Raw genomic sequence first — 16,371 nt, forward strand, 5'->3', positions numbered from 1 at the left:
TGGCTTTTTGTCTTTATCATTAGACTGAGCTTCTTGAGGTTGACAGGGGCTGGGTTCTATTCATACTGTATCTTGAGCATAGCATAGTATCTAGCATAATAGATACTAAATGTTTTCTGAATTTAAGATAAAGGTAAAAATCAGTTTTTTCCAACCGTATGAGTGGAGTCATTCTTTTGAGAAGACTTGAGTTCCATATCTACAGTAATAGCATTATAGTAATTCTGTGCAAGGTACTGTGTAAGACAAGCTCATGAAACACCTAGAGATTTAGATGTTACAAAGATAAATTATCTTTAAATGCGCTATACTCATATACCTGTCTTTATTACATTAGGGGTTGGAGGTATTGAAACAGAAGCAGTTATGCTTGGTCTGCCAGCTTCTCTTACTTTACCAGAGGTGGTTGGATGTGAATTAACTGGCTCATCGAATCCTTTTGTTACATCCATAGATGTTGTTCTTGGCATTACAAAGGTAAGTTAAAATTTTGCTAGCTGTATAACTTAGTGGACATGATTTTTTTTGTAAGTAGAAGAGCAGGGATTTGGGTTCATCAACTCATCCTCAGCACTATGATGTTATTAGCTGTGTCATCATAGTTATCATCAGAGTAATAATAGCAAAATTTAACCCTTTATACTAGTAAGTACAAAACAATTTGTTGTGTCATTGTTCTCTTGACATGTTAACTCATTTATTCCTCATTACAAGCCTATGAGATTGTTACTATTGCCATCCTTATTTTAATTCTGTGAAAACTGAGACACAGTAAGGTTTAATGACTTAACCAGAGGGTCATAGGGCTGAATGGTCAGTGTAGAACAAGGTTTCCCACCCGGCAGTCAGGTTCTTAAGTCCATGCTCTTAACCATTATGCCTTATTGCCTCTGTGAATGTTTGTTGCCTTCGTGAATTTAAAAAAAAAAAAAAAAAAGTCGTATTTAGGAAATGTCTAATTGCATCTCCTTTAATTTGACAAATTTGAATCATTTGTCCCCTGAAAACTATTACTGTATTAGTACTTTAAAAAATATAGGCTGTAAAAATGTGGTAGTGTCAGATTTTTCTATTGGCTATTTTAACATTTAAAAAAAAAGTCACTCTGCTGTACACCTGAAACTAACACAACATTGTAAATCCACTATACTTCAATTAAAAATAAAAAGAAATGATAAAAGTATTATATAGAAATTTTTTCTCTGAATTTTTAAAATATTGGCTGCATGCGTTTAATATATGTACTGTAGGGTTTCCTAAAGACAATAATTTGTAACTCTCCATCCTAAATTTCTCGTTTTCACTAACTTTATTGTAATGATTAAGTCCCATTTTGTTCAATGAATGAACCTGGGAAATGTTCCACAAATAATTCCAATTTGGATCCCAGTATCTCAGCATTTTCTGTTAGGTTACTGGTCTGAAGGCTTTCAGAATACTCAGCAGGGAAAGTAAATGGTGTTACCTCCCTCTCACCATTTAGTATTGATCCCTCTTCCCTAATTAGAAAAAAATTGACATCTTGCAGAAATGATTGATTCAGTGTGTGGTACCAAAAGATCAAGAAGTTAAATTAGAGAATTGAAGGATTATTCCTACAGGAAAAGGGATATCCCATTATAATTTTAGAAAAATCAATTCTTTTCCTTCACACATCCTGAAAATTAATGGTGCTTTTTAGATTCCTCCAGCTATATTTTTTCTTAACAATGTTCTACGTGTACTTTTGACATTTTGGCTTATTGATGCAAAAATTAAACTTATTATGTAGATGTACCTTTTTGATTATTTTGTCCCATATTTGAGGTCCTGTTCTATTCATGATCTTTGTAGGATTAATCATATATTGTTTTTCAGAATGTATATTGTGGTACCTCATTAATTTGGGGAAAGCAGCATTTGGCTTGCTATATCTAATCTATATGGCTCTTATCCTCAAAAATAAAACAGTGAAAATTAGGAAACATCTTTCTTTTAGGGTTGAGTTTCTGCATCTATAAAACGTTTGGATTAAGTGATCCTTAGCACTTATAAAATGTTAGAGCTTAATGTTATTCATAGGTTGAATGTTGTTTCATACATCGTCACTGTGCTGAGCAGTCCCTCTATACCATTCTGACACCATTTTACAATTGAGAGGAGGTGGGTAGCTGTTTTGGTTACTTAAAAATGAGTAATAAGAAAAATGATTTTAGAAGGAATTAAATTTGAGGCCATATGTTAAATCCTATCAATGAAATACCTAGGGGGGCTTCCCTGGTGGTCCAGTGGTTAAGGCTTCGCCTTCTAGTGCAGGGGGTGCGGGTTCGATCCCTGGTCAGGGAGCGAAGATCCCACATGCATCATGGCCAAAAAAACCAAAAACATAAAACAGAAGCAGTATTGTAACAAATTCAATAAAGACTTTAAAAATGGTCCCCATCAAAAACAAAATATCTTTAAAAAAAAAGAAATTTACCTATAATTAGTGATGCTGTAAATATTTGGATCAGTAGTTGGAATTCGAAGAATTTTTATAGCAGTATATAATTTTTTGAATTTAAATACACAGTTTCATCAGTATATTAGTATTTCACTAAATCTAAGATGCCATCATTGGTTAGAAGCACCACTGTTTTATGTGCTGCTAAGAAAGAAAGAAGACTGCCAGCTAACAGACACACCATAGAGTCTAAGGTATACGCTGATTTCAGAGACATTAAAACGGGAATCTTAGCCATTTTGAACTTTCAAGCCCTTTTCTACCCTAATAGTAACATTTGACCACTCTTCTATTGACTGTTTACCTTAAAATACCTGGAAAACCAGAATGAGTTGATGTTTCATAAAAATAACAGAGGACCTCTTTCACTGTCAGTAGTAATGGATTAAAGATTAGATTTTATAGTTTTCAGAAAATCCATGCTAATTTTGTGTGTGTTTCTATGTATCTCCTTATATAGCACCTCAGACAAGTAGGAGTGGCTGGAAAGTTTGTTGAGTTTTTTGGAAGTGGAGTTTCACAGTTATCTATAGTAGATCGAACTACAATAGCAAACATGTGTCCAGAATATGGTGCTATCCTCAGCTTTTTCCCTGTTGACAATGTGACATTAAAACATTTAGAACATACAGGTAAGAACGTATAAGATCACTAGGATAAATGTGTTACATTTCCAATGTGTCTATCTGAAATATTGTATAATAAATTACTACCTTGTACATGTTATTTAATGTTCATGAAATTGTCTTATTTTAAAACAGCAGCTTTGAAATAAACTGCATCAGATGTGTTTAAAGAGTGTTGTGTCCTCAAACCCTAATCCACTGTAACCCATTTACAGCAGTTTAGAGGAGTTATTCAAACTGCTGATCTTTGCCTCACGTTTTCCCAATGATTAATAATGGATACCTCCACCCTGTTAGTGATCAGAGGTTGCAATTTAATGGAAGTCAGGCTTGCGCACATTTACAGCTGTTCTCTTCTACATACAGGAAGAGAGGAGCCACGAGACAGAGTTTGGGAACCAGTGCTCTATCTAAAGAAGAAGCACATAATTTTGTGAAAAGCAGCATAGGGTTACAGGTTCCAAATTCTTATTGTAGCCTGATTAACTAGGAACTTTGACCACTCTTCTGTTGACTAATATAGAAAATACTTGCAAAACCAGAATGTGTTGGTTTTATAAGGCCCCTATTCTTTAAAAAGCAGGGTCTCTTTATTTGATCCATTTCTTTTTTTAAGAGATCATTACTGAACTACTAATCTCATCATAAGTATATTGGGGAGATATACCCTAGTATTCTTCAGTTTGGGGGCAGATTATGATAAGTCAAATGGCAAAATGGATGACTGGTCCTTTGGAACCTTGGAAGGAATGGTCCTCATAGAATACAGAGTTTTCTCTAAACTAGATTTTGGGTGGCAGAATGTTCAAGAGAGAAATGCCTTATTCCTTACATATTGATATTAATTAATGTCATAATGATCTGTCACTGTAACAAATTGTCCTAAAACTTAGTGGCTTAAAACAGCAATAATCATTTATTGCTGCATAGTTTCAGTGGGTCAGTAATTCATACAGGTACAGATTGTCTCTGCTTCATGATGTCTGGAGCCTCAACTGCAAGACTTAAAAGCTAGGGCCAGGAATCCTGAAGGTTTGTTCACTTGAATGTCTGGCAGTGAATGCTGGCCGTCAGCTGGGAACTCAGCTGGGACTGTCAGCCAGAACACCTATTTATGGTTTCTGAATATATAATCTGGGCTTTCTCACATGGTGGCTTTTCAAGGGTTGGTAACCTGAGAGAGCAGGGGTGTAGGGGGTTGGGGAGAAGGTACATGCCAGTTAGCCAGCTAACCGGCTAGAAATTACATTGCTTAGGTTTAAGGGGAATGAACGTAGATTCTACCTCTTGATGGTTGAATGTCAATGTCACATTGTAAGAGAACATGTAACTTGGGATAGATATTGTTGTGGCAGTCATTGGCAAATATAATCTGCCACAGTTACTTCTCATCAAGCTTACAGATAACTACCAGAATGTTTAATTGGAAACTTTATTGTTAACATCTAAGTTCTTTTAATTTCTGGAAGATCTTGTTAAATCTCTATCCTGCTCTGTAAAACTATTCTTAACTTTCATTTACTTTATTCTTAACTTTCATTTACTTTATTCTTTCATTTTGACTATTATATTAATGTTGCTTATTGTTTAGGGAAAGTAATGAATTTCATCTTTCATGGTGGCTAGTGATTTATTATGTTGAATTTTGTTATTGGCTTTTCTCTTGGAAACAATATTTTTTGAGTTTTATATAACTGGCTCAGTATTTCTGATCTTGTCTGTGATTGAGTAACTTTTAAAAGGGGGGGTTCTGGTATGTATTTTATAAAGTGTTTTCATGAAGGGTAAAATTTTTACTATTGAGAATAATACCAATTTGTAAAGAAATCTTTTCTGAGTGCTTAGTAATAAGTAATATTTGTTTCTTGCTCATCACTGAAATTCGGCATCGTTACCCCCAAAGATTTAAAAATTTCTGAAAGGATTTTTATTGTTGTTAATCATCTTTTTAGGTTTTGACAAAGCCAAACTCAAGTCAATGGAAACATACCTTAAAGCTGTGAAATTGTTTCGAAATGACCAGGATAATTCAAGAGAACCTGAGTATTCCCAGGTATATACACAATAACCCACCTAATAGTAGTTAAGACTGTAAATTCTGGAGCCTGACCACCTGGGTTTGAATCCCACCTTTAAGACTTACCAGCTATACAACCTGGGCACTTTTTTAACCTTTTTGCCTCAGTTTCCTCATCTCTGAAATATGAAGATAATATCTACCTCATAGGATTCTTAAGAGGTTAAGTACAAATTCATTATGACAGTTTCAAGCACATAGTAAGTCCTCAATAAATGATAGCTGTTATTATTTAACAAGGTAATGTTATTTGTGACCCAACTCTGATTTTATTCATTAATTTTACATAGATTTATATTACAGTAAATTTTGTGACATTTTATCAAGTCTCAATTTTTAGTACTTAAAATATAAAATTGACTCGATTTATCAGTCTAATTTTTTTCTATTTTAGGATAAGAATACTATAATCTACTCCCCAAATATCAATTTTGATGATGTCTGCACCTGGTTAATGTCTATACTTTGTAAAAAATCCACCGTTATGAAGGATATACAGTTATGTGATCTTAAATGTTAAAGATATTTTTACAGTCTAAGTAAATATTTCTTATCTTTTGGAAATTTATATTGAAGTAGGTAGAATTCACTTTCAGGAAAGTTGTAATAGAATTCACTTTCAGGAAAGTTGTAATAAAATTCACTTTCTAGAAGTGTGTCAGGGATCTAAATCAACTTGGTGTTATCATTGGTATGGTTAACTGTTAAGCTCTTTTTTCTTGGGAAATCCATTTTCTCACCCAGCTTTATTTTTCCTCATAGCTTGTATCCCTGCCTGATACCTATCAATTTGTATAATTATTTGCCTGTCTTTCCCTCACTAGAATGAATACAAGTAGGCTCCATGAGGACAGGAACTTCACCTGCTTTGTTTGGCACTCTGTCCCCAGCTCCTAGAAGAGTGCGTGGCACATAGTGGATGTTCAGTAACATGTTAGGTGAATAAGTGAATACATATAGTATATTGAGTGCCATATAGAACCCATAGGAATTGAATTTGTGTGACGTTCTGGGCAAATCTTCTAACTTCTCTGGTCCCTTTCAGCACCATTTATCAAATCTAGTGCTCTGTCCACATTTTTTTTAAAAAGGGAAAGAATAAGAACAATTAAATGGAAACATTTTGGTGGTATAATGAAATGGAATAAATGTGCCTATTAAAAACCTGACCAGATAAATAAGAAATAAAACTAAAATTCACCAGGATGTTGATTTCAAGAGAAACTAATACATACACAGACTAGGATCACCTGGATCCATGAAATAAAAGTGTAGGAAAAGCAGGTGTTTCAGTTGTGCTCAACCAGAATAAACAGGGCTGTTAAATAATGATGAAAGCCGTAGTGAAAAAAATTTGTTTGAATTGATTATACACAAATAAAATGTACATAGGGAAATGGTAGAAATACCAGAAGAAATTAATAGAAACCTAGCTGGGAGGTGGAATTTTTATAAAATATGATTTTTTTTAAACCAAGGAATAAAAGCATGGTCTGCAGGGGCCTGGCTAGCTAAACTAGAACCAGGAGTAGAAAAACCCTTTTCTGCTGTGTCCCCCAAGCACCCTCTATTGACCAGACTTAACATCGTACCAGCTGAGAAAGGAGAAATGTTTACTGAGCCCACCTCTGTTATCACAGAGCAGGCAAAGAAGGATGAATTTGGAGCTCAGAAGCAATAAACTTAGCTGGCACAGGCATCTACTTTATCATCAGGCATGTGTGAAGACAGTGTTATCTTTGTGGGAAAAAACCATTTGGGGGAAAAAAATTTTATATAGACTGTATGGTTGGTGTTGTGCTAGTTTGCATACTGGTCTGCTAGTCTTTTAGCAAATATTTATATATTATGTTTCATAAATTAAATGGAGTTGTTTTAAAATATTTCTTGGGAGTGTATATCACCATTAAAACAAATTGCATTAAAACAAATGTGAGCATATTCATTCTGCATCAGAAAGTAGTACTCATGTTGGAATCTGTACTTACGAATTCTAATTACTTTTCTCCCTCTTTTCTCTCATTTCCTAGGTGATCCAGATTAATCTGAATTCAATAGTTCCATCTGTCAGTGGTCCAAAAAGACCTCAAGATAGAGTTGCTTTGACAGATATGAAAAGTGATTTCCAAGCTTGCTTAAATGAAAAGGTAGATTACCTTATTTGTCAATACACTTTGTGCTAAGTAAGTAGTGAAGAACTAGCAGGATGACCCATGAACTCAATCAACTTCTGTATTTTTATATGTTATTGGCACACACCAGCAGCCCCCTCCTTTGCCTCTGTCCAAAGTGCAAGTCAGACATTTCATGAGCTTGTTCCCAGATCCACTGTGAGGACCAGAGGTTGATTGGGTATATATAAATAAAAATTTAAAGGTAAAAATAGAGTTTCTCGGTCATGATAGCCTCATTTCAAGTTGAATAGGTACATGTGGCTGTGGCTCTTGTATTGGACAGCATAACTATTGAATATTTACATCATCACAGAAAATTCTGTTGGGCAGCACTGCTCTAGACTTTTGTGATTTCCCAGACTAGAACAAAACCACTACACTGTTGTGATTACTCTCTTAAAGTCTGGTAAATTAACTAAATACCAAGTGACCTCTTTGACTTTCAGGGTTTGTACTTCCCGTCTTGAGAATCATGGCTTCAATCTTGTCACTTTTTCTATTCTGAGAACTAGTAGCTGGCTTTTCAGAGCCTTTCTTTTTATAATTTCTTTTTTCTTTTTTTTTGAGGAAAATGTCAAACTTCTACAGGAATAAAGTAGTGTAATGAATTCCTGTGTCCCTCACTTGAACAATTACTAACTCATAACCCATCTTGCTTCATCTGTTCTACATACATATAGACACACAGGATCATTTTGAAGCAAATGTTCAAGGACATTTTTAACAGAAAATGTTTGTACCATCTCTTGAGAATTACTGTTAAGTAGGAATGAATAAAGAACAGCAAAGCCAAATAAGATCTGGATCATGAGTAGTTGGCTGGACTCAGTAGATAAAAGCTTAGGAACACCACCAGACTCCTGTCATGATTATTCAAATTCATGCTTCAGCTGAATTATAACTACTGAATGACATGGAACTTCAGCATCACTCACAAATAGTCAGAACTTATCAAAAGTCAAGGGTCTGCCATATTTTCTACCAGTCTTTTTTTCTATACATATCCAGAATATTTAGTTTATATTTATGTGCAAATTTGTATAGGTTGGATTTAAAGGCTTCCAAATTGCAGCTGAAAAGCAAAATGATATCGTCTCTATTCATTATGAAGGAAGTGAATATAAGCTGTCTCATGGATCTGTGGTCATTGCCGCCGTTATCAGTTGTACCAATAATTGCAATCCATCTGTCATGCTCGCTGCAGGTAGGTTGTGGTTTATAGCCATACATTTTCTGTTATATTCACATTCTGTTTCTTAGATTATGCATGAGTATTGATGCCTGTGTTTGATATTGAGAACCTGAGTTTTTAATTAGGTTTTAAGGAGCCTAAGTTTGACTTATGTTATTAATTTTGTTTTTACTACAAAGAAGGTGAATTTTTAAAATTATATCATGTATCTATGAGCTTTAGGTTGTATCTGTTTTTTCTGTCAATTTAGAAGTATAGTTAATTAGCAGATCTTTTGATCTACTAGACATTTACCATAGCAGTGTATTAGATTCAGTTGAGACACAAAGGAAGTAAAAGATTATTGACAAGGAATATAAATGAAATCAATTGTATGTACATGGAGCAATTCATTAATCATATAAAATCAAGTATAATAAATGTTAAATTGCTATTAGTTCATTACGATTATAGCATTTAAAATGGTTCATTTAATGATATGTGTTATATGTGTACATGATGTTATTATATACCCTTTTCCATTTGTGTGCATGATGCCATGATATCAGATTGTATATTAATAATTTATAATGTAAAAGCTAGTATATCTACCACAATTTTTTATTTGTTTTAAATGAAACAAATCAGTAGAATAAAGTGAACAAAATAATGACAGTAAATGTGTGAATTTTAGACTTTTACCCTAACCTGTATTGGAGATGACCTGTAAAATAAACCATAAACCCTTTCTTACTTCCTACTTTAATATGAGGGAAAGAGGGAGAGAAACATTGCCATAATAAATTATTGTTTATTTACTGTTGCAGGTCTTTTGGCTAAAAAAGCTGTTGAAGCTGGTCTGCATGTTAAACCTTATATAAGAACAAGTTTATCTCCAGGCAGTGGGATGGTTACACATTACCTCAGTTCAAGTGGAGTATTACCATATCTTAGTAAGCTCGGGTAAGTGATGGTTACCACTCTTTATATTGACATTGGTATTCAGCAGTGATTGAAACTACTTGTTAGGACCTTTCATATACAAAAAGAAGATAGAAAAAAACGCTTTAGTTCTACTTGTTGCCTTGCCATTACCACAAAATCTTTGAGGCCGTTTCACTCAGCAGACATTTACTAGGCATATTCAATGAGCAGCAAGGCATTGTGTTGGCTACAAAGAAGTAGGAGATGTGATCTCTAATTTAAAGATGGAAACACAAGACAAACAAGTAAAACCAAGTAACAGTGACAGACAGGTAAGGGATGGTACCAAGTACTGCATAATTTGCATGAGTCATGTAGATCATCAGTTTTCAGAACAGAGTAAGATATAGGTTGCATTATTAACTGAATAAATTGTCTTAATTGAGGTTTTGTGAGATTATTATATCCATTAAGCATAGGTTAAGTTGTCCCTGAACTTTGGAGAAAATAACTTATATTGTTTATGTACTCAAAAAAATAATTGATGCTAGCTGTGTTTTCACTGTGTATTTTGGAACATAGTGTCTTACGTAAATCAATTCTTTTGCAAAACTGCCAAGTTTTAGGTTTTTTTCTTTGTTTGGAAGAGCAGCTGAAAGTAATTTTGAGGATTATACCTGTAATTTTTAAGTTATATCATCTTGGAGTTTTTGTCAGGAGCTTTTCTTGGGTTTAGTTGGTTGAGAATTAAAAGATTACTCCTATCAGAGTACCCAATTACAGTGCCTCTTTGGGGGCCTTTGGTCGGATTGTTGCAGCCAGGTCCTCTTGATATTTGACAGTTTAAACCCCTTTGGAGGACAGTATAATATCGATTTTTTGAACGGTCATGTTATATTCCTAGCGAGTAGTATCTGAAGAATTTTCTTGCGTAGTTTGATAAGTTTTGTGTCAGATTTAGTTAACCAAATTTAACTAGGGAGTGTCCTAAGTATCAGGGCTCTTCAGAGGTTTGCATTCAGTACAGATAGCCTGGCTGAGGGTCAGACTTGATTGCTCAAAAGCTGTGAAATGAACATGTTGATGAAGGTTCCTGTGTTGTGAATATTCTCTTCAGCAATCTTACTACAGTGATGGAAATGAAAGATAAGACTTGTCCTTTCTTTACAAATGTTGTGATTTTCTGTCCAATCACATTTATTTTTTGAAATGCAGATTTGAAATAGTTGGCTATGGATGTTCAACATGTGTGGGAAATACAGCACCCTTATCAGAAGCAGTTTTAAATGCAGTAAAACAGGTAAACTGTGTGGATCAGTAAGACATCCAAATGGTTTTTCCTAACTGTATTTCACTATTATCAAAAATGTATATTAATGTATTTATATTTCTGTAGTCCTTGCATCTCTTGGGAAGAGTAACCTATCAATCATAAAATGATTCTTTGAAGTCATTTTTAGAACCTTGAACTAATTCCTTAATAGTGCAGGAATTATTTTAGTTTATTTACAGTATTGATAGTTCTGTACCTAATAATTGGAAATAATGCTTTTGGTTATCATGCCCTCAGAAGTGTAATATTTGAGATTTCTTACATGTGATTATCCAAATTTGTACCATCTCTTGAATTGAATATATTCATTTGTGTTTTTTGTTTTTTCAGGGTGATTTGGTTACTTGTGGAGTTTTATCTGGAAATAAAAATTTTGAAGGTCGTCTTTGTGATTGTGTTCGTGCCAATTACCTTGCCTCTCCACCCTTAGTGGTAGCTTATGCCATAGCAGGCACAGTGAATATAGATTTCCAGACGGAGCCTTTAGGTATCTTTTCCTTTATATGTATACATATATACCTGCACACACTTTTTTCCCCAAAAGTTGTACTTTTGAAATGTTTCCTAGACCGTTCATTTATTGAATTATTTCAGAAAATCTTATCACGATGCATTATTAATTTTTGATTCATATGAAGAATATATAATGTGCAAGTAATTAGTTCTTTCAGCTGCTTACACCTGAAGCACTCTTGTTGAATAATATACTTGGTTTCTGTGATGTGTCTTTGAAAAGATGTGAACATTTTGAGGGAGTTACTTTTTATATTAAATTTCATATGAAAAATTTTTAACCAGGTACTGACCCTACTGGCAGGAATATTTACCTACATGATATTTGGCCTAGTCGAGAAGAAGTTCATCAGATAGAGGAAGAACATGTTGTATTATCCATGTTTAAAGCATTAAAAGAGAAGACAGAGGTAAGACTCTCATTTGTTTCTTAAAAGGTTTAATAAAGTGGCAGTGTTTCTTTATTTCATGTATCTTTCTGAATAGAATCAAAATTAAAATTTGATTCTAAATTTTGATTCTAAATTTGTTGGGAAACCCAACAAATATTTATTGAGACCCTAGTATGTGCCAGGCACTCTTCTAGCTGTTTGGAATATATCAGTGAAGAAAACACAAAGTTCTCAAGGGGAGAGGCAGATAGTAAACTGTAGACAGAATAATTAGGTAAATTACACAATATGTTAAAAAGTAATGAGTGCTGTAGAAAATTACAGAACAGGGTAAAGAGAACCAATTGTGTAAAATTTGGGGAGTAGATTGCAGTTTTATATAGGATAGTTGAAAACATGGTATTTGAGCAAAGTTTTGAAGGAGGTGAACAAGTTAGTCATATATGTGAACAAAGAACAGGGCTCGGCTTCCCTGGTGGCACAGTGGTTGAGAGTCCGCCTGCCGATGCAGGGGACACAGGTTCGTGCCCTGGTCTGGGAAGATCCCACATGCCGCGGAGCCTGCGCGTCCAGAGCCTGTGCTCCGCAACGGGAAAAGCCACAACAGTGAGAGGCCCGCATACCGCAAAAAAAAAAAAAAAAAAAAAAAGAACAGGGCTTACCAGGTAGAGGGACCAGTGTAAAGGCCTTAAGGAGGGAACCGTAATGAAGGCAGTGTGACTAGAACATAGGAAGTAAGAAGGATCGTGGTAGAAAATGATGTCCAGATTACATAGGGAATTTTAGGCCATTATTAAAATTTAATCTTTTACTCTGAAGTGAGATGGGGAGCCATTGGAAGGTGTGGAACAGGAGTGTCATAATCAAAAAGATTACACTGTCTTTGAATTGAAACTATATTGGGGCAAGAGGGTTGGGTAATAAGGATAGAGTCAGGAGGACCTATTGTATGTAGTAGTCCAAAGTAAAAAATGGTAATAGCATGGAACATTTGGGGTAGCAGTGGAGGTGGTGAGTAATGGTGAGATTTTGAACATAGTTTGAAGGCAGGACTAATAATACAGTGATGTAGGACAAATATGTTGGGAAAAAAAAGGTTTTCTCCGTGATAATATTCTTAAATATTAAAAGTATACCCCAAAACACGCTTAATGTTTTAAGTTAAGCAACATGTTTAGATCTTTCTAAATTCTTTAGCTTTTCTGGGTTTCTGTAAAGTCGTTCACATTCAGTTTGTATTGAAACTTAACTCTTAGGGCATTCCTGAAAATCTGGTGTGCTGGAATTCGATGAGCAAATTTTATCAGTTCAGTCCAAAAATGTCATAATTTTATAGAATGCAGTATTTTAGCTTTCTTTCCAAATGGATGAGGCCTATTTTCTTTTTTTAATTCTAACCTAAGTACTATGTTAATTTCCTCATTTTCATAAACCTCTTTTTCTGACTCCATTTTATCTCTCTTTTGGTTTATCAACCAAAACCATATTCACAGATGGGAAATAAACGGTGGAATTCTTTAGAAGTACCAGATTCAGTTTTGTTTCCATGGGATTTAAAGTCTACTTATATCAGATGTCCTTCATTTTTGGATAAGCTTGTAAGTACTTTTTTACTATTTGATACTTAAAAAATTGTTTGAAGTTTTAAAAACCTCATGAAGAGTTAAATGCCTTCAACATTTTTTACCTTTTAGACCAAAGAGCCAGTTGCACTCCAGCCTATTGAAAATGCCCATGTCTTATTATATCTGGGAGACTCTGTCACGACAGATCATATATCACCTGCTGGAAGCATTGCTAGGAGTAGTCCTGCTGCTAAGTATTTGACAAACAGAGGGTATGTGTACATGGTTATAGGCTGTTTTTGTTTTATCTTTCTCATTAATTAAGAGGCTTTTACTGGTCATGTTCCTTTATCCAGTAAATTACATGCTATCATGGGTGTCTGATTGTCTATGTATTTGACCTAAGCAATAACTGGGATACCTGTTGTACCTGCTTTTGCTTGTAACTTTAGAAGTTGAAATTACTATTTTAAATTGAGCCCTTGTCCATTAAGTAAACAACTAATTGGAAACAGGAGTTCTCTTTTTCAGTGCTACTTTGTTGAAAAGTCAGATTGGTTTGACCTACCAAATAAAGCCTGATGGTTCTAACCATCTTCCAGTGTTGGACTGCACAATTTAAATGTGTGTATTTTGGGCTATAAAATGTACTTGCGTGAGGCTAGGCTTGATCTGTATCAAATCAAAAGACAATGAATTTCTGCTTCTCGAGTGTAAAATTTCACAAGAATAATAAATGTGAATGTGAAGGAGATCATTTACATAGGATATATAAATCCAAAACTAGAAAGATTTTGTTTCATTTCTGTGTGATTAATAACGTAGAGTTGCTCGGTTATCAAAGAACTGTTTTAACACCAGAGACAAAATTTTGCTAAAGGTAGAATTTGTGGTTTTGCTGCCTGATTAGCTTTTTGATGCTTGAGCTATGCAAATGATAAGACTTTTCATTGAAATATCTTACAAAAATCAGTGCTACCTAGCTTTGTTTGACATGTAATACTGCATAGCTCTTACTATAATCTCATTAGTGCTATTGTGAAATCTGTGTTTGAATTTATTTTCTAGTTAATTGTAGTTTGGTGGGAATTAAAACACTTTTTGGTAGAAATTGCTAATAGCAACTCCATTTGGTGTAATTTGATGAAGATAAATGAGTTTGTTTTACACACGGCTTTTGTTCATAGTGGTGAGAAATAAAATAAGTTTTATTTCTCCCAAATATTTTTTAAAAGGTGATTTCCATCTTGGTCGTAATTGTGACAAAGATTCCAACCCCCTCCCAAAGAAAAAGCCACCACTTCTCTCAAATACACAATTTTTATATTTATTGTAATTGCTGATATGGATTTCTTAGCACAGTTAATACCGTAGTTTTCGTCAGTTAAAAATTTTATTTTTAAAGACACTCAAACCCCTCACCATCTCCATCCTGAAGTACAGTGTTTAAATGTACATCCTGAGATAAGATGTTTAAATTAGAAGAATATTTGTTGTCTTTACATAAAAGACCAAATTAGAGACTGATGGAAGTTGGTTGTTGATTGTTGAGATGCTTATGCTCAGTTTTCTCCTGTCCCTAAAAGGTCATTTATATAGTAACCAATCCAGTAGCAATGAATACCCATAGCACACAGATAATGGTGTCTAAATACCAATTCTTAGGACGAGCAACCAATTTGTCTTAGGGAAATGGTTGATTCCAGGTTTGGCCCTGGAAAATATACAAGATGATTCTAGATGTCTTATACCAAAAGCAAAGGAGCTATAGAGACTACCAAAGAGTGTCTTAATTCCCACCAAACTACAATTAACTTCCAGGCTTTCTGTCAAAAGGTCTCAGGAGCCAACTTGAATCTGTCACTGCTCAAAGATGGGACATGTTGAGCGTCAATAAAGAATATAACTGGAATGGGTTGAAACATAATGAATATGTTTAAATCCATGAGTTCATAATAATACTGAAAGAGAAAAATTAAAAACTCCAAGTTACCTTTGGAAGATGATGGGAAACCATCTCATTATTTAACAATAAAGTCTTTTCTGTATGGGATGTATTTCATTATAACCAAATCATTGATGAAGGAAAGTTTGTCTTCGTAGAAGTTTTCCAGCTAAAAAATGAAGAAGGAATAAGAGAAATAGAGTATCATCATTTTGCAGTCCCTAGTGTAGTCTAGACAATGATGATCAATCACTGGTAGCATTCCAGAAAGAGAAAACTGGGTATCATGTGCTCCTGATGGAAGTACGACCTATGCAGCATTGTTGCAAAAATTAAAAACCCAAACCTTGTCAAGTCACTAGATTTGACATCTGGTTAACAAGAAATACAGGAGGGAGAACAACATATGAAATGATACTGTGGAGATGCAGTCAGCACGGTCTAGATATAGGAAACTACACTACAAATGACTTAATTTCTTTAGATAAAGTATAAGAGGGGACAAAATAGGAGAGGGAACATATAGATTAAAAAAGACTTGAGATCAACTGGATGAATTTATAAACCATATTTGGACCTGATTGGAGCAAACCAACAACTAAAAAAGTAATAAGAAAACCAGGGACATTTGAATATTGACTGGCTAGCTGGTATTAAGAAGTTCGGAGGGTTTTGTTTGTAACAAGGTAGTATTTTTAAGTCCATATCTTTTAGAGAAACATACTGAAATGTATACAGTTAAAATATGATATCTGAGTTTTCTTCAGAACAGTCTAATGGAGGATGATTATAGAAGAAACAAAGATTCCATGAATTGATTATTGTAGAGTAGTGATAGGCACCTGGGCATTCACTGTGCTGTTTTCTCTACTTTTGTGCATGCTTGAAATTTTCCATAATAAAAAAGTGTTTATGAGTAAGTTTTACAATTTAATAATGTGATTATTTTCCATCTAAAATAAAAACTAACTTTCATAACTTTGTTGCAGCCTTACCCCTCGTGAATTCAACTCTTACGGAGCCCGAAGAGGTAATGATGCTGTGATGACAAGAGGCACTTTCGCAAATATCAAGCTTTTTAATAAGTTCATTGGAAAACCAGCTCCCAAAACAGTTCATTTTCCATCAGGACAGACGGTAAGGATGTATACAGAGTATTTAGGCAGTTG

The 16,371-nt window shown here is 34.3% G+C and overlaps 1 protein-coding gene across 2 annotated transcripts in view; it reads left to right on the plus strand.

The window, feature by feature from the left end:
- IREB2 (iron responsive element binding protein 2) overlaps positions 1-16,371 on the plus strand; it is a 49,136-nt gene that overhangs the window by 25,893 nt on the left and 6,872 nt on the right. For both annotated transcript variants that reach the window (XM_004285264.4, XM_049706608.1), the window contains 12 exons: positions 338-477; positions 2,943-3,114; positions 5,061-5,161; positions 7,216-7,332; positions 8,404-8,563; positions 9,358-9,493; positions 10,670-10,754; positions 11,118-11,274; positions 11,586-11,710; positions 13,186-13,290; positions 13,387-13,529; positions 16,192-16,339. In XM_004285264.4, the coding sequence (XP_004285312.2) occupies positions 338-477; positions 2,943-3,114; positions 5,061-5,161; positions 7,216-7,332; positions 8,404-8,563; positions 9,358-9,493; positions 10,670-10,754; positions 11,118-11,274; positions 11,586-11,710; positions 13,186-13,290; positions 13,387-13,529; positions 16,192-16,339 (1,589 nt within the window). The remainder of the gene's footprint in view (positions 1-337; positions 478-2,942; positions 3,115-5,060; positions 5,162-7,215; positions 7,333-8,403; positions 8,564-9,357; positions 9,494-10,669; positions 10,755-11,117; positions 11,275-11,585; positions 11,711-13,185; positions 13,291-13,386; positions 13,530-16,191; positions 16,340-16,371) is intronic.

Source organism: Orcinus orca, chromosome 2, assembly GCF_937001465.1.
Source record: "Orcinus orca chromosome 2, mOrcOrc1.1, whole genome shotgun sequence".
NCBI lineage: Eukaryota > Metazoa > Chordata > Mammalia > Artiodactyla > Delphinidae > Orcinus > Orcinus orca.